Consider the following 20936-nt stretch of genomic DNA (forward strand, 5'->3'; position numbering starts at 1 on the left):
GAACAAGTGGCCTCCAACATTCACTGCTCTGTTTGTGCGTTGAAAAAATGGGAGGGAACATTTCAGCCCCATTCTCCAAGAGTTTCTCCCAGTGGGGCTCTCCAGGAGCAGCAGCCAGGGTACATCTTCACCCTCCTCCCACCCCAAGGCTATTTTATGTTATTTTAATTTTTTGGTGTAACTGTCTATTTTGTTGGCTGGGCAACCTGGCCTAGATCAGATCTAAGTTTATAACTTAAAATGCTTATAACTTAAAATGTGTTATTAAAATGTGACACCAGAGGGCACTGCAGAGCAGCAAAAGGAAACTGCCATTAAACGTTATAGAACGTTATGTTTAATAAGGTTTATAAGATCAATGTAGCTCCAGCCTACTAGTGTCATGCCAGGGCATCGCGGGGCAGAGAGGGAGAATGGTGGAGAATATTTGGAGATGTTTATTGGCTTTTTAGTAGGGAGGAGGAGGAGGGAGGAAAAGAAACATCTCAAAAAATATGTCTTCTGAGGAATTTTGACTTATCTCTAAAAATTAGAGTATTTATTGCATGCCAAGAGTACATGCATTACATTTAGAACAACACAATTCATTGTAGTAGCAACAGAAACACATTCAGCATTTTTGGTTTTAGTTAAGGGTATATTTGTGGTACATCAACAGATTTTTCTTCTGCTGTTGCTTGAATGTAACGATAACACAAGCTAGTTATATTGACACAATGTGTTTATTGGTTTAAAGTTATATCTCCACTTACACACACTTCAGTATGTACTGTTTAATTTTGGATGAAGGCTTGACATGGAGCATTTGAATGTTTGTAATGCATTGAAATTCTATTATGGTTTGTTGCTAAAAGAAAATACAAAATGAAAAATGGAAGGAAGTACCGTATTTTTTGCTCTATAAGACTCACTTTTCCCCTCCTAAAAAGTAAGGGGAAATGTGTGTGTGTCTTATGGAGCGAATGCAGGCTGTGCAGCTATCCCAGGAGCCAAAACAGAAAGAGGGATTTCTTCTTTCACTGCGCAGCGATCCCTCTTGCTGTTCTGGCTTCTGAGATTCAGAGTATTATTTTCTTGTTTTCCTCTTCCAAAAATTAGGTGTGTCTTGTGGTCTGGTGCGTCTTATAGAGCCAAAAATACGGTAATATTGTTTGCCTCAATATATTATTAAGAATCCAGAAAACTGTGCAACTAGTCTCCAGACTGATGATGGCTTCAGGGGTGCCAGCTTGAATAAAATATTGGGGGGGGGGGAGGCAGGTGAGCCCCACCCCACATAATCAATCGCATGACGCAGTGCATGAACTCTATTTGAATGGCAATGCCCATCAAATTTGGGGCCCCAGCCCCCTCAAATGTTTTACTGGGAGATGAAGACCCATCAGCCCCTATGAGTTGGTTCCTATGGTTGGCTTTGTTTTAAACTGCGATGAAAACGATTCTGGAATTGCCATTCACTTTGCTTGTGCTCATCACAACTATTTTCACTAGCCATTTGTTATAATCACATTTCTCTAATGAGTATGAAAAGGAACATATTGCAATATAAGTTAAAATTAGATGAAAACAAGTGGCAGAATGCAGATCTAAGTGTTAACATGCACGTTTTTGAAGCTTTGTTCACACCTATTGAACATGACAAGAGTTTTCTATACAAGAAACAGTGACCATGCCCTCCTTTTTTAAAAAAAGCCTTTAAATAGTTAAAATGCAGGTGATTCTCTTTTAAAGGAAGTTAATTGGGCAAATGTCTGGTGCTCCAGCCTTGCAGCCAGAATGTGTGAAACTAAATTTCTGCTCCAACCTGCAGTTGTTATTTTCAAGTGACTGAGAATATTTACTCAACTGGCAAAGCCACATGAGAAAATTCCACTTCCATACAAATGAGTACAAGGAAACAAATTTACCTAGCAAGAGTGGGGAGAAAGCCAAATTATTCCTGCTGCGTGTGAAGGGGAAAGTTTAAAAGAATGTCAGCAGCCTTGGTGCAAAATAAAGATTAACAAGGTCAAGGAACTAAAACCTGTCCATTTGCATTAATATAGCATCTAATTAACACAGAAAATAGTCTTTTTGTTTTATAATAAGCTAGGAAAGAGGGTGTTGTCATGGGTTATAGTGTGCTCTGAGGAGGGGCAAGGAAGGCAGCCAGGAGCTGCTCTTGGCCCTGAAAGAAAGGAGCAGCCAGCGATTCCCCAGCCTCTTCAATGTGAACCACAAAATACTCCCCCTGGCAGCAGCTCTTGGTGCCCCTGAAACCTGGTTTTTACTGGAGACTGAGACTCACCAGACACAGCTAGGAGTGGCTTTGTATGTGGCAAGATTAATGTATTCAAGGTGTGTGTGTGTGCGAAGGGGGGTGGGTTTGTGGGAGACAGGGAGCTTATCTTGGCAAGGAAGGGTGGAGTGGGAAGGGTTTCCCCAAACCATTTGAAGTGATTTTATAGCTGTATACCATATTTTTCGCTCTATAACATGCACCTAACCATAACACGCACGTAGTTTTTAGAGGAGGAAAACAAGAAAAAAAAATATTCCGAATCAAATGTTGTACTAAACTATTTAATAAACAACTGGTATATCAGAATCATATTACAACCATGTAAAGTGAACAGCAGTCAACAGTGGCATTAAGAACCATCATCACTGTCATTAACAAATGAAGAGAGAATTTTAGGTTCGAGTACTCTTCTAGTCTTCTGTGAACCCCAAGAACTCATCACTGCTAGTGTCAGAATTTATGAAGTTCAGTTGCTCACAGTCACTGACATCACTTTCTTCACTATCTTCATATAAAATGTCATCTTCTTTTGCATCCAAACCATTGCTAATGCCACATTTTTTGAATGACTGTGCAACGATTTCCTCCTTCACCGAGTGCCATGATGTTTTCACCCATTCACAAACTTCCTCCCTTGGAAGAGGGAGGGAGGGAAGGAAGAGAGATGGAGAGCTCACATTTGTCCTAGGCAAAGCAGCCAACTCCTATGGGCCTAGGTGCCTTCACCCCCCCCATTAAATATTTGAGGGAGTCATCCCCCACCCCCCATTGTGGTATGTGAGTGGGGCTTACCTGGCTGCCTCCCAATATTTTTTGAAGTTGGAAGAGGGAGGGAGGGAGGGAGGGAAGAGAGAGGGGGAACTCACATTTGTGCAGCTGCCTTGCCTCCAACCGGAGCAAAAAGAGGAGGAGGAGACTCAGGGACACGAGCCTTGTAAGCCGCTTTGTTTGAATTTACCGGTGAGGTGCTGGGGGAGGGACGGAAGGGGATGCCCTCTTTGTCCCTGCTTCTGGCTCATTGTAAAGAAAGCAGAGTAAGGGCCGCTTACATTTGTGTAAGGGAGAGCCATAGAGCAGGCAGACAGGAGGAAGAGAGGCTGTCTCCCGACACTCAGCTGTTGCTCAGCTGTTGCCGGCTTCCCAGCGGAGGAAGAGAGGCTGCCGAACAGCCAGCAAGAGCGGCTCCTCCTGCCTGCATTCGCTCCATAACGCGCACACACATTTCCCTTTACCTTTTAGGGAGGGAAACTGAGTGTTATGGTGCGAAAAGTATGGTAATTAACGCATTTGGTGAGAATCAGAAAGGAAGCACCTCAATTTTTGTCACCCACAAATACATACAGTAATCTACAGATATGTTAATGGTAAGTGAAGCTTTAAATACAAAACAAATTCCAACCAATATGGAAGCTTTACTGTTTTATATACAGTTTTATGCTTTTTCAAAGGTTTTGTGGTTTGTAGATGCTTTCTAATGCAGCAGTCGGAGCCAGTGGCATCGCAAGGGGGGGGCAGAGTGGTCCGCCCCGGGTGCCAGGTCTGGGGGGGGTGTGTGACAAGAAGGCATCCTGCGGGGGCTCTGTTAGGATTGTCCTACTCTTGTGAAGGACTCTGGCAGAGACATATGCCCAACTGGCATGTTCCCTCCCTTTTTCAAAAGCTTTCTTCAGCCCAAACATCACAGCAACTGATACCAAGAGGCATCAGCACACTTAGGGATCCGCAGAGTATTCACAGTTTGCATAACAGAACTCAGTAGCACAGCATTTTGGCTAATCTACATTTATTTACATATAATACACTCGGAGCATTCTGCCTTAGCTCCTTCCTCTTTCTCATCAAACAGCAAAGAGAGAATGAACAAAGGACAATAGTCCTATATTCCAGAACACAGTAGTACAAAACATCCTGTCTCCGTCACTTCCCACACTGTGGAATGAAAACATACACCGCCATGTGATAGACAACAATCCCATGACTGCAAACACGGAGCAAGAATCCTAACAGGTTCACCCCGCCGCTGCGACACGAGCAGCCATTGTGCCGCTGCAGCTGCATGTGGAGGATCCTCTGTTCGCGGTTGCAGCCACGAGATCTTGCTCCTCTTGAGACACTGCAAAATCAATTCCTGCGTCGGCTCCTAATGCTCCCCCTGTGCGTAAGCAACGCAGCCATGCGACTAGAACTGAAGATCGCATCCTTAGAAACTTGCCTGTGGAAGCAAGTCTTCAATTATTGGTTATCATTGTGGCATAGATTATCAAACCACTACCTTGTCCAATGCTTATGGCGAGATGAATTCTCTAGCCTTTGGTCTAGTAAAATTCATGCCAAACTCTTGAGTTATGGAATCTCTCCTTCAGATTCCCTAAAACTAGACCAAATTACTGCTCAAAGACTGATCCGCCAAAGACTGGATGACATCGATCTACAGCGAAATTATATGCTGGGGGGAGGTGTTTGTTCGCCCCAGAACATTGGTATCACTTTAACTTACTGCGTTCCATCATACCTCTCCTCCCTTTCGACTGTTGCCCATAGACTGGCCTTCACCAAAGCGAGGTTTAACGTTTTTCCCCCCAACGTCCTGAGACATAGATTCTCAAAGGGCCAAGCCCCCGCCACGTGCGAATGTGATAAGGAGATGCCGGAGTCGCTCCAGCACATCATGTTCACTTGCCCCCTGTTCAATGTGCCACGGGCAAATTTGTTGGGATCAATCATACAGAAACTAGAGGGTACCCCACCAAAATTCCACCTTGCCCAAATCTTGCAGGATAAGGATACTCATACGACCCTGAAAGTGGCAAGGTTCCTGGTCGCTGTCCTTACCCAAAAGCGACGCCAAGGAGCACTACAAGCTAACTAAGGCGTAGTATGCCATTCTATTTTATAGTATTTTATTGTTATTGTGGTGTTTTAGCGGCTGTTTTTTTTTTTGTTCCCCCCCCCCACATGCACAAGCTGTTATTTATGTGTTGTTTTTACCTGTATGGGCCTATGGCCGTAATAAATATTGTTTGTTTGTGGAGGATCCTCTGTTCGCGGTTGCAGCCACGAGCAGAAGATCCCGGCGCTGGCAGCTAACCAGTATGTACAGCGCATGTGCAGTGTCGCACGCGTGCGCTGTACATCACGGTTTGCCGCCGGTGCAGCTTGAGCGCCATATGGACGGTGGTGGGATCCCTTTGTCACTGCTACAGCCACATGTAGAGGATCCTGTCCACATGGCACTGGAGCGGTGCCACCGGCAAACTGCTATGTACAGCGCATGTGCGGCATCGCTACGTACGGCGCATGTGTCGTATGTAGCGACACCACACATGCGCCCTATGTAGCCACGCCCTGCCCTGGGTGTCACGATGCCTTTGTTTGGCCCTGGTCAGAGCACCCTCAGCATCCATCCTCCCTATATGTACAACTTTGTATGTGCATTAGGAGACTCCGGTACCAGCAACTAGTGTGTGTATGTGACACACTTTTCAGAAAACACAAATGAAAATATAGCAGAACTGAAGAGGCGAGCGGAAATAAGTGGTAGACATTTTGAAAATGCTTTCTAGGTTATCCTCCCCGTGAAAATGAGTACTTAAAAATATTGTAGTGAGCAAAGTTTCTTGTACTTTTAACAACCCAGTGATGAAGATGACCTTCCTCCAGCGCTTGCAGCAGCGGTTGGGGCGTCGCCATCACACTCATCAGCATCTCCTGTGTCACAGAGAACAAACTCAGAGGGACATTTTTCATCGTGTGCAAAGGTACATACAGATAACTGGAAGGGTGGGTTAAAATGTGGGCTCAGCAGCAGGTAAGGGTGCAACTCATAAATTCATGGTTGCCTTCGAGAAGCATATTTGGTTCACATTCCTTGCTGTTATTGAAAATCTCCCCTCTGCTAATCCAAGCCTGAAATGCCAAGGAGACCCTGCAGGTTCAACTTTCTGTCCCATGTTCAACTTGACTAGCTAAGAGTCTCCCAAGCCTGATCAGGAGAGCTTTAAACTAGATTTTGAGAGGGAGAGAAACAACATTACAGACAAAAGACAAATACCTGGTACTGGGGATAATAGCTTCATTGATGCACGAAAAGCTGAGGTGGTGCTCCAGAAACCTACTAAAGTAAAGAAACTACAAGAAGGAAGCAGCTGGAGGGAACAACTCATGGTTTTAGTTGTCTCTACACAAATGCATAGAGTATGGGAAACAAGCAAGATGAATTGAAGCTTTTAATTCAGGGTGGCAAATATGACCTGATAGGCATTAGTGAACCTTGGTGGGGTGGAACCCATGACTAAAATGTAGGGATTGAGGGAGGGGTATAACCTGTTCAAAAGGAATAGGCCAAACAGGAAGGGGGGGTAGCATTATATGTAAAGGATGTGTACACTTGTGAAGAAATCCTTGACCTGGAAAATGGAAAGCAGATTGAGAAAATATAGGTAAAAATTGTAGGAGAGAGAAACAAGAGTGACCTTACTGTGGGGCTCTGCTATAGACTGAAGACTTGGGTGATGCCTTCCTGATGCAGATTACCAAACATTCAAAAAAGAGATATATAGCAGTCATGGGAGCCTTCAATTTCCCCGATATTTGTTGCAACTGAAGCTCTGCAGCGTCTGATAAATTCCCCATTGCCTCGCTAACAATTTCATTTTTCTAGAAGGTGGAAGAAGCAACAAGGGGATCATCAATTTTGGACCTGGTCCTCACTGACAGGGAGGGACTGATGGATGAAGTGGAAGTACTCAGAAACTTGGGATAGAATATGGCAATATTGTTCACAAAAATGCCATGGGAAATGGACCTAGATGCGCAAATAGTTTCTGCAAAAATAAGGGAAGCCTCATTATAAAATTCTGCATAGTGGCATTATACACCGGTGAGGCTGTCCCAAATATGTAAGGAAGTCAATCCCAATTGTTGGAGGGGATGCGCAGTCAAAGGTACATATTTCCATATGTGGTGGTGTTGTGACAGCATCAAACCCTTCAAAGAAATAAGCTGAATATACAAGAAAACCATGGAAATGTCCCCTGCACTAGCACTACTTGGGCTTAGGATCCTGCCTGCTCCTGATTATCCTAAAGATGACCTCTTAGCCTTTCTAATGACTGCTGCTCATACAGAGACAGCCAGATGTTGAAAAACTGGTGTTGGTATAACAAGAGTACAGTCAATGGCACGGGCTGAGAAACTAACATGCCGTGAGAGCAGCAAAGGGCAAACATGATCCATATATGGCAAATGTTTATTGAATCCATAAATTCTTCAGGCAGTAGCAGAAATCCACCTAGCCCTCATGGGAAAATGTGGCATGATCTCTTAGAGTAATCAAATGAAACTTTAACACATGGCCTGATAAAAGTCTGTAATTTCATCAGGACAAGTTATTTGTTGTTTACTGTTGTAACAACTGTTTTCTTGAAATTTATCTTCTGTACCATGAAAATAAATATTTTAAAACAGTATTTAAAAAAGAAGCTATTCCACAACACGTGCAAGAGCAGGAGGAGCACTGAAATCTTTGGATGGGGGTTAACACAAGACCCCAGAGCCCCACTGTATTGCATGGGTCAGGGATAAGGAGGACTGTGGTGGCTGAGCTAGGCTTTATTTTGCGCCTGAACTGGGAGGCCAAAGAAGAGTTGAGAAATGCACTGCCTCTCTTACAGTTATTGTTGTTCTGACACTGCTAGTGAATATAGTATTTAGCTTTCCTGCAGTTCATCTTCTCAAATGAAATTATTATTTTTTACAATTCAACTCCATTAACACTTCCTGAATTTTTTACTGTGCTTCAGAGCCCTGCAGATGCTGGAGGGACCTTTGCCTTGGCACCTGGAGATCTCCTCATGGATTTCACGGAAGCCACGCCGATGGTAAATGATTTCATTTTGCAGCCCTGGAAGTTATGTCTCAGAGAATTTCTTAAATCTGCACGGGAAAAAGCTACAATGCTTATGTTGTAATAATTCAGAACACAATCTTAGTTCTGTTGTGATTCTGGCTTTCATAAATTAGACTAAACCTGTAGAGATTCCTGATCTATTTATTTGAAACCAGCTTAAGAAACTGCTGACAACTGCTTGTATACTGTCAAGCCAGGAGGAAATTGTATTGTTCTAGTGATCTGATATGACTTTTGTATGCATTTACTTCTTGATTTTTTTTTGTAACAGGACACTACGGTTGTTCTGAATTTTAAAGTTTGTATTTGCCTTTGCCCACAGTCCCGTCACCAATGGTAGATTCTCTCCTGGAGAAAATAGCTTCTGGGGAGGGGGAGGGGCTGGGGCTTTCACTGAAACCACTCCACAGGGAAAAATAATTTTGTGAACAGCATTCATGATTTTGCTCACACAAATGCACACCCTGAAGGCAATTGCTTTTTGATTTATTTTTCAAGTAAGAAGGAGTCACACATTTAATTCGTACACATATATATTGTCTTATTTTAGGCCTGTGACAGAATCTTGGGCTATTAAGAATGTTGCCAAGAGTGAGTGTTCATAAAACAAATGCCATAAACTACAACTTTTGACCATGTCTTCATCTTTGCAGCCTCCATCTCCATGTTCACAACCAGACCAAGTAGTAATTGCCACCTTGTTAATGTCTGCTTTTTTTTTAAACTTAGAATCATTTCCTCTGTGGGATACCATCAGGCTCTGCATTGCACTACGCAATTCTGGTATGTCTGTATTTGCAAGCAGCTCTTTTGGAATGCCTATTAATTTCATGGACCGGTGTTCCTTGTTCCTTGTTCCAAAATACTGCAAGTTTCATTTTTGAGAGTCAGTGACTTTGACTTTGTGAGCAAATAATAAAAGGAGCCGTGTACATTCCACTCAACATTTGACTGACCCTTTCCCCCTGCCCCTAGTTTGTACCACCCACGCTTACACTAAGGATACAAGCAAAGCAATGCAGAGAAATGGACAGATAAGGGGATATGGCATGGCATTTGCAAGGCTGTGGAGGATGGAAATTGGGATAAGAGGAGGCAGCATGAGTAGGCGCTTGGAGGAGTTGGCGTGTGGGCAGGGAGAGCCCTGATGATTAAAACTCCACTTTAACCACCACCCTCTCTTAGTTTTCTTTAAAGCTTTCACCAGATAACTGCCATTTTGTTTTAATTTCTCTCTACATTCAAGAGATTTGTAATATCAATCACAGGCAGTGTATACCTAATTTCACAAGAACCAAGGTTATCCAGCAGTAAGTGTGCTTGAGTTTAAGCCTAAGGGGCCCAACACTCGCTAACTTGGGTTAATTTTCTCTTAATTTCCCCATTGTGTGCAGACCAGACTGTAGGGCCCAAAGCAGGAGGAGCCTCCTTGGCTACATGAGTGCTGGGAAACGATGCTGGTGTTGTGAGAGGAGTAACCATGCTTCCCATGCTGCTCCATGAAACAGACCACCAATGCTGGAAGGAAGGAAGGAAGGAAGGAAGGAAGGAAGGAAGGAAGGAAGGAAGGAAGGAAGGAAGGAATTGGCAGCTGGTGCAGCTGTTTTAAAATAAGGATGATACGAGTTCTAAATGCAATCCCAGCCAGTAATCTGGCTGCTCCCTTTCGGATCATTTGAAATTTATTAATTGCCTTCAAGGGCAGTCCCATGTAGAGTGCATTGCAACAGACTGATCTGGAAGTGACTGCAGTATGGCTTACAGTGGCCAATTCATCTCAGAGAAGGGCCCTAGCTGGTGAACCTGGTATAGCTCCCACACTTGAGAACAAGAACACGTAATGCTCTTTCCAAGTTTCATTTTCACTTTATTGCTGCACATCCAGCCAGTCCATCACCATCTTCAAGCATTCTAGTACCTGAACCTTTCACCTGATTCTGATGGAATAGAGAGAGAGAGAGAGAGAGAGAGAGAGAGAGAGAGAGAGCGCTGAATTGCATTCATATATTGGTGGCACCTTGTTCCAGATCTCCTGATGACAACTCATAGCAGTTTCAGATAGATGTTAAAGAGCATAGAGGACAAGACAGAATGCTGTTCAGTGGCCCACCAATATTACTTTCTTGGAAATGGCACTGGAATTATGAGGAGAACTAGTGAAGTACAGTGCCCCTAATCCCCACCTCTCTGAGTTTCTCCTGAAATCTACATTGGTTAACAGTACTGAAAACCACTGAGCAGTCAAGAAGAATGAGCAGGGGTTCAGCCCCTCCCTCGTCTCTCCCAACAAATGTCACCAGCCAGGTCAATCAAGGCAGTTTTCATGCTATAACCAGGCCTGAAGCCATACTAAAATGGATCCAGATAACTAGTATTTTCCAAGCATGCCTTTCAAGCACCACTGGGTGATAATTGTTTAATGCTTCCGGGTTCAGGGAGGTGTCCTGAAGGAGCTTGGCAGGGGGTTGGACTCGATGGCCCTTGTGGTCTCTTCCAACTCTATGATTCTATGATTCTAGGTAACTCCAAAAAGGAAATCCACTTAAGTTTCACCCCCACACAAACACACACATTTTTTTCACAACAGCTTTAAAAACAGTTGGTTTAAAAATAAATAAATCATTATCTCTCTTTATCTGTCTTGATTATATAGTATATATATAAAAATACAAACTACCTCAGTGATGCAAGCAAGGGAGTGCAAATAACCCCAGTGCCACAGCTGAGCTGCAAGCCCTGCCTTTGCAAAGCCCCAGACTTCAAAATGCAATTGCATTGCACAAATTGCATTCATGCTAATTTTACAGACTCTTACAGAAGAACTAGGACAAATCTAACTCCAACTTTAGAGTTGGTCCTCTTTTTTTCAGAACCAAATACATTTTTATTAGTTTTCCAACATTAATCCAATAATAGCCCAATTGTAACAATACCAATTCATACCCAATTAATACAGTTACAGATAGGTAGTCGTGTTGGTCTGCCATAGTCAAAACAAAATTAAAAAATTCCTTCCAGTAGCACCTTAAAGACCAACTAAGTTAGTTCTTGGTATGAGCTTTCGTGTGCATGCACACTTCTTCAGATACACTGAAACAGAAGTCACCAGACCCTCCAGAAGGTGGGGAGGGGTATTACTCAGAAGGGTGGTGGGATTGGGTGATTGGCAGATAGCTGTGATGAGCCTGTTGATGACTCTTAACGACTGCAATAGGTCTTACAGGAAAAAGCAAGGGGTGAGAAGGTGAAAAATGGCTTTGTCATGTATAATGAGATAAGAATCCAATGTCTTGTAAGACCTATTGCAGTCGTTAAGAGTCGTCAACAGGCTCATCACAGCTATTTGCCAATCACCCAATCCCACCACCCTTCTGAGTAATATCCCTCCCCACCTTCTCACTATATAGAAGGGTCTGGTGACTTCTGTTTCAGTGTATCTGAAGAAGTGTGCATGCACACGAAAGCTCATACCAAGAACTAACTTAGTTGGTCTTTAAGGTGCTACTGGAAGGAATTTTTTTATTTTGTTCCAATTAATACAATTATTCAAATACCAAATGATACTTTTACCCCCATCATTCTCTTAATTTCCGTCTGTGTTTCCCTGCAATGTTGAGGGAGTCGTCCATTCCTGGTGCAGAACAGAAATGGAAGTCAGAGTTGGTCCATTTTATCATATAGTGCTCTTTTGCTAAGTCAGAAGCAGCCCTTCTATATGTGGAGAAGGTTTTCAGCCTAATAATAATAATAATAATAATAATAATTTTTATTATTTATACCCCACCTGTCTGGCTTGGTTTTCCCAGCCACTCTGGGTGGCGTACAGCATATCTACAAACATAATAAAAACATCAAGTATTAAAAGCCTCCCAATACAGGGCTGCCTTCAGGTGTTTTCTAAAAGTTACGTAATTCTTCATCTCCTTGACATCTGATGCAAGGGTGCTCCACAGGGAGGGTGCCACTGCCAAGAAGGCCCTCTGCCTGGTTCCCTGTAACTTGACTTCTCGCAGTGAGGGAACTAGCAGAAGACCCTCAGAGGAAGACCCCAGTGTCTGGGCTGAGTGATGGGAGTGGAGACTCTCCTTCAAGTATACTGGGCCAAGGCTGTTTAATAAAGGGCATTTTAGATTCAATCCACTTCATTCATCAATTTATAGCGTACCCTTCCTCCCAAAGTAACCTGGGACAGCCTGTATGCATGTACAAAGTGTACAAGTTAAATCCCCGTTACCATCGCTTTTCCTAGAAAAGCTTGAGGAGACAGTTTGGGGAACAGAAAGACTTGGATGCAGAAAGGGCCAATTGCTACCTCACCATTTCTTCATGCTAAACCAGGGGTCAGCAAACCTTTTCAGCAGGGGGCCGGTCCAGTGTCCCTCAGACCTTGTGGGGAGCTGGACTATATTTTTTTTTGGGGGGGGGGATGAACAAATTCCTATGCCCCACAAATAACCCAGAGATGCATTTTAAATAAAAGCACACATTCTACTCATGTAAAAACACGCTGATTCCCGGACCGTCCACAGGCCGATTGAGAAGGCGATTGGGCCGGATCTGGCCCCCAGGCCTTTGTTTGCCTCCCCATCTGCTAAACTGATCCCTCTGAAGCTGCTTTTCCTTTTTTAAAAAGTCAAAAGCAAAAGGAAGCTTTTCTGTGCCCGGTGGTGCATAACATGCAGCCGGCTCCTGAGGGAAACACGTTTTGAAACAAGTCCATCATACAGGTAGACTCAGCAATGATTGATTACAGCTCCCTGTTGAGAGTGTACTTGGCAACAAACATTTTTCTGCCATATGATCTGTGGGATTAAAGGTAAGGAAGGAGATCAACCACTCTGAAGTTCCTCATTCCCATAAAATTCATTAGAAAAAAGCAAGCAAGCAACCCTTCAGTGACATCTGCTGACTGCAGCATCATCGTATTGGTCCATCACTGTATAATTATATGGACGGAATGCTTTCTTGACCTTGCAAACAGTTTGTCTAATGCATTCGTTTGTTTCTCCATCTCTTTCTGCAGACACTAATTCTATCACCCATGCATAATAGGCAATTTGACCTTACCAGCCCTTTTCAATAAAAGCTTCCACTGTATCATAAAGGACCATATTGGAGGGAGCAAAATTATTGGAACATAGAGGCTCATTCTCACTCGCTTCATTTGTGTCACAGCAGATTTCTTCATCTTTTCTATGGAGTTTCTGTGGAGTGCCTCTCACCGATGAAGCATCCTTTAAAATTGCAGCTTCTTAATTAGATTCTGTATGGCTAATAGCAAAACAATCAATGCACATCAGTGTCTCAGAATGTGGATTTTTTCCCATTGTAGATTTAGAGCTCTGGTTTCTAGTTTATAAAAGCTGCTTGTTGCTCTGTATCTGCTGGATATCTGTGCCATTGCATATGGCAAACCCCCTCAGCTCCTTAAGAATCAGGAAACGCACAAATCCCTACCTACAAACAGCTCACACTGTACTAACTTACATAATGATTGCCATGAACATTTATTGTGGCTTTGTCTCTAGAAATGTAAGTGTGTGTCCACTCCCCCCATGTGTGAAAATAGGAGGAGATAATGCTCCTGTCGAAAGTATGCGGTCAAACTTTCTTCACAGAACAGCACGTTCCATTCTCTTGATAAACCAGTATGATGTGGTGAAAAGTATAATATGGAAGAATGAAAAAATGCATTTTATTTGGGAAATGATGGTAAGTCTAGCAAAATGAATCAATGCTAATTTGCATTCACTGACATGGCAGTGGCACCTCGGTTTAGAAACAGTCCTGTTTACGAACTATTCAGTTTATGAACTCCGCAGAACTGGAAGTAGTGTTCCGGTTTGTGAACTTTACCTTGGTCTATGAATGGAAGCCGAATGGTGGAAGAGCACTGGGGGTGGGAGGCCTCATTAGAGAAGGCACACCTTGGTTTAAGAATGGATTTGGTTTAAGAACGGACTTGAGGAACGGATTAAGTTCATACACCAAGGTACCACTGTATACATCCAACAGGAGATACAGTCTGTCTGTCTGCACTGTATTGCTCTAAATGGGATATGGAGTCCAATGTGCTTTTAAATATGCATCCACATGTGTGTTAAATACCTAATATCCAGCTCTGTTTATATACAGTATAGATGCAATCCTCTTTTCTCAACCATGGTAACCATGATATCTCATATAATTATGGTAGTTATAATAGTTATAATTTTACTTAGTAATTATTGTTATAATTGTACTTATGGTAGTTATAATAGTTATCATTGTACTTAGGAGTCCACTAAATGATGATAGGTTTTCTCCCCAGCATGTGCATTTCTCAGACAAAATACGGTAGCTGGGTGATGCTAGCCTGTTGCCTAGACTCTGAAATGACTCCTTGCACCAGCCCCACAGCTGCTGCATTACTGAGTCATCCGACAATGAAAAATATTAGTGGAAGTTAATTTCTTATTGATAAAAAAAGGCAGGAGAAATGCTGCTGAATTTCTGACTCCTAGTAAAATTTTCTAGGAGGCAGATGTTTTGAATAGGACGCCAAAGTGCACTTTTGATCCTACTGTGGTGGAGAAACAACAGCTGGGCATCCAGTATATGCTGCCTGTAGGACAAAAATCATAAACATAAAACATAATTTTCATCAAGACAAAAAACAGAAACAATAAGTCTATTAAAACCTGAGAATGGGTTATACATATTGTTGCACATGTTCCCCATTTCCCTGAACAGTGAGAAATCACAAAAGCTACAGTAATTAATTAATTAATTAATTAATTAATTAATTTACTTATATCCCACCTTTCTCCAAAGTTGGGACTCAAGGCAGCTTACAACATTTTAAAAACAAAGTTATAATAACAACAGGTCAAAATATAAGAGAACACATTAGAAGCAGCATTAAAACAGCAATTGCCGTGATGGGAGCCCAGGGGATTTTCAAAGGCCTTTCTGAATAGGAAAGTCCTGAGAAAGCCAGTGTAACCTCTCTTGGGAGGCAATGCCACAATCTGGGAGCAGCCCCAGAAAAGGCTCTCTCTGTGTCACCATTAAGCCTGCCTCTGACACTGATGGGACCGAGATAAGGTTCTCACCTGAAGATCTTGGCACCAAGAAAGATTCATAAAGGGAGATTACGATCTTTCAGGAAACCTGGGTGTCACTTACAACAGGCTGTGGATATTGAAATGCTTTCCAAAGCTTTGTTCAGAGTGGTAACAACCTCAAGTTGCCAACTGACCCATTAATAAATTCACTCTTAGCCACTTCCCCTTCCCCCACAAGACCTTAAACGGGACACCTTACTTTTTAAAGTTATTCTTGCTCCTCCACAATCCTTATTCTAAAGTCAGTCAAAAACCAGCAACTTAAGCTTCAATCATCTGACTTCATAGAAATTTCAGCTGTGAGGGATGACTATATATGTGTACAGCTGGGTTTTGCTATTTATTGCTGTGTCTTGGGCTATGTGGTCTGTTAAAAATAATTGCAGTACAGTTCCCCTGCTTTCCATCATTGATGTCATGTCTGCATCAGTGGTTCCCTTGATCAAGGTGAGTGGTCTCTGCATGAATTAATGGCTCAGCTGCGTTCCTTCGCCTGGTGCACCTGATGTCCATCTCAGCAGGGGAGGGTGAATCCTTAGAGGAGAAGGAACAGATTGGATGAAGCAAGCATTTGGGAGGTTAGCTCACTCTGATCTGAATAATATTTCACCTGATCTGAAAATACGGCCACTCTGGGGAAAGGTTGGAGGAATGCCTTGGAAGAGTGTCATCTCAGGTGGGGTTACCTCTTGTGGGGCAGTGCTGGTAAAGAGACTGTTGGAGGGATGGTTCATTGGGTGCTTGTTTTTCCCTTTTTGTTCAGAGTGTGTGCTCACTTCGCAGTGTCTGCTCCCTCAGTATGCCTCCACTCATAAATCAGTTTAAAAGATGGTGATTACAATAGAAACAAGGTATTGCACGTATTGCAATTAAATTGTCCTTTCAAAAGAACAACAAATAAAATGTCTGGATTATCTGCATATTCAAAAATCAAGTTAATGGCAAGATTTGAATTAGGAACTCATTGAATTCACTTTCTACTTAGTATGTTTATTTCTTCAAAGACCACATTACTAAAGCAGTGAAAGTGTCAGAGAGCTTGTGTTCCATGAGATTCTGACTACTGCTAACTCACATGGGATGCAATTAAAAAGGTGGTGTAAAGATTAAAAAGTGGCAGAGAGAGAACCACCCCCCTAAAAGCTATGAACCAATGAGTTCCTAATTCAAATCTTGCCATTAACTTTCTAGGACTAAGGATTAAGTGAATCCTTTTTAAACCACTTCGAAACAGAAAGGCTGCCCTTACCGAGAAAGCAGTACTGCTGTTCATTTGACATTTGGCAGATACCTGCAAATTCTATGCAATTTTGCTAAACAATTAAAAGTTATAGTGTAGCACCCTGCTTGTGGTTAACACTTAGCTGGAATGAAATATTCAACGCAGCAATAGAGAAATTAAAATAATAATTTATTTGTCAGACAAATAAATGATAGGCACAGTGGTATATGGTTACCAAAGCTCTGCCCCTTCCAGCCCTGATGGCCAGCACTTATATTTCCTCAGCCCAGTCCCCTTGCTCCTCCTTTGGCTGCCTCTGTCCAATCAGCCTGGTTGAAATTCTTATTGGCTGTTCGCTAGAACCAATCATAAAAGATACACCCATTTCCTATTACCTTTTATGGGAGACAAAGAGCTATATTTCCTTCTATCCATAAATGGCAGACAAGTAGCCATATATCTTACATTTGCCTCGACAAGGCACCTTAATTACCAGATCACCTTTTGCCCCTGTTGGCCCTGCATTCCAAAACAAATGGCTAAAACAAATGGCTCATGGTATTAAATTCTATCTAAACAGAGATCTTGGGTTCACATTCTCACACACCATCAATGAAAGAAGAATCTAACATAAGAATCTAACATTTCTTACTTTCTAAATCCTTTGCCTAATTACATTAAGCCAACAAATCTCATACATAACATAGATAGCTTTTTAGAAGAAAAGGCCTTTGCAAAGTAAAAAAGGAACTCAGTAAAAAACAGCTTCAAAAGAAGCCTCTTCAGTTTATACCCCCCTTTCCCAGCCAGCTGCTTTTCCCATTAGCTCTTCCCAAAATTTATTGCCCTTTAACTCTTTCAGTATACCTTAAACCTTAGGAAAATATGGCTAGAGTCTGATGGGAGGCACATGGTATTATTTTCTGTTAAACAATAAATCTTACTATTTACCAACTCTTAATTAGTGTTTTTGCAGCTTGATTGTATTCTGTAATATGTAGGGTCAGTGTAACATTTGCTCCCAGCCTGTAATTCCCTTTTACAACTTTGAGAAACTTGTCTCCTGCTACTGCTATAAATCAGGGGGGCCCTTATTCAGTAGAGCAGGAAGATAAACAACTGCCAAAGTACTTAGCCAGCTAGTTTCTGCCTGGCATGAAACATACAAACATTTGCAAATATATCTTTAAGCTCATTTTAAAATACAGGCCTTGATCAGATGCCTCAATAGGACAGTTCCTTTTAAGTCATAAATATAAAGGTGCCCACTGCAAAAAAAACCCCATGGAACTATTTGTAATTTGGCAGATATCCACTCAGGAGGCACTAATATGCTTGCAAATCTGATCCAGTTCTGGTAATAAGTCATTTTTTATTTTTCCATAATAGTTAATGGGGAAGAAACAAAGGTTTGTTTCCACATGAGCTGAATTGAACAACCTCCCAAGTGCTTTGAGCTGAATCTTGCTTTTCCCCCTGAAGCATTGAAATGGTTGATGCCCGCCCCTATTTAATATCCTTCTTAATCCCAATAGGTGATCTGCACCAATGTAGGGGCCTTGGGGCATCTCTGTATGCCCAAAGAAGTGTTGGCATTGAGTTGAAGTTAGGCTGAAGGTAATATTCAGAAGGGCCTCTCACAGCACTTAACCTAGTGTAAAAAAAAATAAAAAATGTTTTCACAAGATCTTCATGTTTGCTGTGGGCAGGGACACTGTTGTTTCCTACAGCAAACATGCAAAGCCTGAATAACCATTTATGTTGATAAAGTCTCTGTGTGTATACACCTTGGAACCTCATTCCAATCAGGGTTGTTTAAGCACTTGCACAGAGATTATATACTTGAGGAAACACTGGCAAACAGTGTTCTCATGGCAAACAAAATTGCCATGTAAACCTGCGTCCCTCCAAATGTTGATGGAATAGAATTCTCATCTTCCCTGACCACTGGCCATGGCAACTGGGGTTGATGGGAGTTGGAGTCCAGTACTATCTGGAGGGCTCAGGTTCTCCATCTTTGAAGCAAAGTGTTGAGTCACTTTTTCGTGTGTTAACCTGTATTTTCAGCTGAGGGTGGAGTTCATGTATAAATCTGCCAACTGCATCCTTTTTTCTGGATTTATGGCTCTTAGACTCAATCCTGCATGTTTTGGTCAAGGAGCTTTGATATATAAATCTTATATTTTGGCTGAGGTTGAAGTCATTTGTTACAGTACAAAACACTGAAAAGGACTGTGTTTGTAACACCACAATGGTAAATGCTAGGTATGTGCATTTGTAAGTCTTTCCCTCACTTTTCCTCTTATGAGAAGGGACCATTCCAGGTCTGACTCATAAGAATAGAAGAGGACCTGCAGGCCTGGCTACTGGCCCACCTCATCCAGCATCTTCTTTTCACAAGGACCAACCAGAAGCTGTGGGGAACCTGCAAGCAGAACATGTGCACAAGAGCAGCTGTCTCCTACTGTGGTTTCTAGCAGCTGGGATTCAGAGGCAGAGTCTGGCCCCTGTGGCTGGGAGCCATCGAGAGCCCTCCCCTCCTCCATGAATTTATCTAATCCATTTTTAAAGCCATCTAGGTTGGTGGTCATCCCTGCCTGTTGTGGAAGCGAGTTCCATAGTTTAACCATGTGCTGTGTGAATAAGTGCTTTCCTTTTATCCACCCGGAACCTCCCAACATTCAGTTTCATTGGGTGGCCAGGAATTCTAGCATTATGAGAACCTGCCTTCTGCACTCTTTTTTTCCTAACTAAAATAAGTGAAAACAGGTTTGTAGCATGACAGGGTTTGCAGACCTTCCTGGTATGTTAAAACGTTATTATTCTTGAGCAGATCAAAACTGTTTACAATTGTGGCGTATATAATGTGTACTTCAAGGAGTGATTCTCAAACAGGTTGCATGAATAAAAGCAGTCCACCTTCTCTTTCTGTGAACCTTTGAATCCCCACCATTAGCTTTTGCATGTGTGTCAGGGTGCAAGAGTTAATTTGTGTGCTATTATAAACCATTCTGGTATGTCGGACATAATGCTGGAGCTTGCAGTGCTTCGCTTCATTTTGTTTGTGTGTTCTGAAAGTAACATCTTTCTCTTTATCTTCCTTAAAGATAAAGGCATTCCCTGCTGCTACATCCAAACCCTTTTTCGATCCTTTTCCAACACTACCACAGTTTTCTGTAAGTAGAAAATGCAACTGAAAAACTGCATTTAACATTAACATGACTATGGCCATGGTTGCCAGAGAACCTTCCTGCTCCTTCAACAGTCTGCAGCCATGAAGAAAGATACAGATACACATGTGTGATTCTGTAGCATAGAGGTGCAATCCCATCTTATCCCATGTAAGGGGCAACATCTCCACAACTTTAGCCATTTCTAATAACTGCACGCGGCCATGTTCTTTTCTTCAGTTTATGGCAGTACTATGCTGAAACATCTGGGCCGATGTCATGATGGGGTGGTTTTGTCCCCCCTAGCAAGACTTTCACACTTATCTAGCTCAAACCTCGTGCAGTTTTGCATGGCTAGTTGGGGCACAATAAGGATGCATATTCCACTGAATGTAATGCAGCACAAAATGGCATTTGTATTTGGATCTGAGTATGGGATTCATCTGGACTGCATTACTTTCAGTGGGATGTGCCCTCAGATGCATTAAACAGCTGGGAACCAGACTAGCTTAAGAACTGACATCTCCCACATAAGCCCACTGGCTAAAAACCTTGTTTCCCAGGCCTTTCTGAGCTTCATTTCACACACAGACACACACACACACACCAGTGACTTCAGTCTAGACATCAGATGGTTGTGAACATGTGAAAGGGCTTTTTCAGTTGTGGCTTCTCAGTTTTGAAATGCCTTCCTGGTGTCTTTCTGGCACTAGAGAAAGACCGTTTAAATCACACAAGGCTTCTCACTGTTGTATTTTCAAGCAAAGCTTAAACCTGGCTCATATTGCTGCTCTGTGTTTTATCTTGGTTCCTTTTTCTGTAATAGTGCTGTTTTTAATTATGTTTCATGTGGCAGGACAGAAATTATAAAAGTCAAATCAAATGAATGAATATGATTTGGATGCACATCTCAGTGGGCACGTGATCTACATTTGGCTCCAGCCAATCAATCAGGCCTGGCTGGATGTCAGCCGGATTGTCTTGTCGGGGGGGGGGGGGTGCTGCTGTTGCCTCTTCCCTTGACACCTCTCCTTTCACAAACAGTTCCACCTGCTTTTTCAAAGGGGTGTGAAAAATCACTGCACACAGGTGAAGGTTGGGATTTTGTACCTTCTATTTCAACCCAGCTTTATTATAAGCAACTTTGAATGGCAAACATATACCATTATGTATGATGGTATGTATACATATCTGATAATATATTATACATGAAGTCCAGTACTGGGGACTTTCTCTTTCAGTTTTCTTA

At 42.3% G+C, this 20936-nt stretch overlaps 1 protein-coding gene across 4 annotated transcripts in view; it reads left to right on the forward strand.

The window, feature by feature from the left end:
* LOC309326407 (band 4.1-like protein 4B) overlaps positions 1–20936 on the forward strand; it is a 144156-nt gene that overhangs the window by 114192 nt on the left and 9028 nt on the right. The window contains exons 21-24 of one of the 4 annotated variants that reach the window (XM_081835068.1): positions 5919–6039; positions 8083–8160; positions 8919–8972; positions 19625–19693. In XM_081835068.1, coding sequence (XP_081691194.1) covers positions 5919–6039; positions 8083–8160; positions 8919–8972; positions 19625–19693 — 322 coding nt within the window. The remainder of the gene's footprint in view (positions 1–5918; positions 6040–8082; positions 8161–8918; positions 8973–19624; positions 19694–20936) is intronic. The other 3 variants (XM_081835070.1, XM_081835069.1, XM_081835071.1) reach the window with 3 other exon arrangements.

This window comes from Podarcis erhardii (assembly GCF_964252035.2).
Source record: "Podarcis erhardii genome assembly, chromosome: 13".
Taxonomy (NCBI): domain Eukaryota; kingdom Metazoa; phylum Chordata; class Lepidosauria; order Squamata; family Lacertidae; genus Podarcis; species Podarcis erhardii.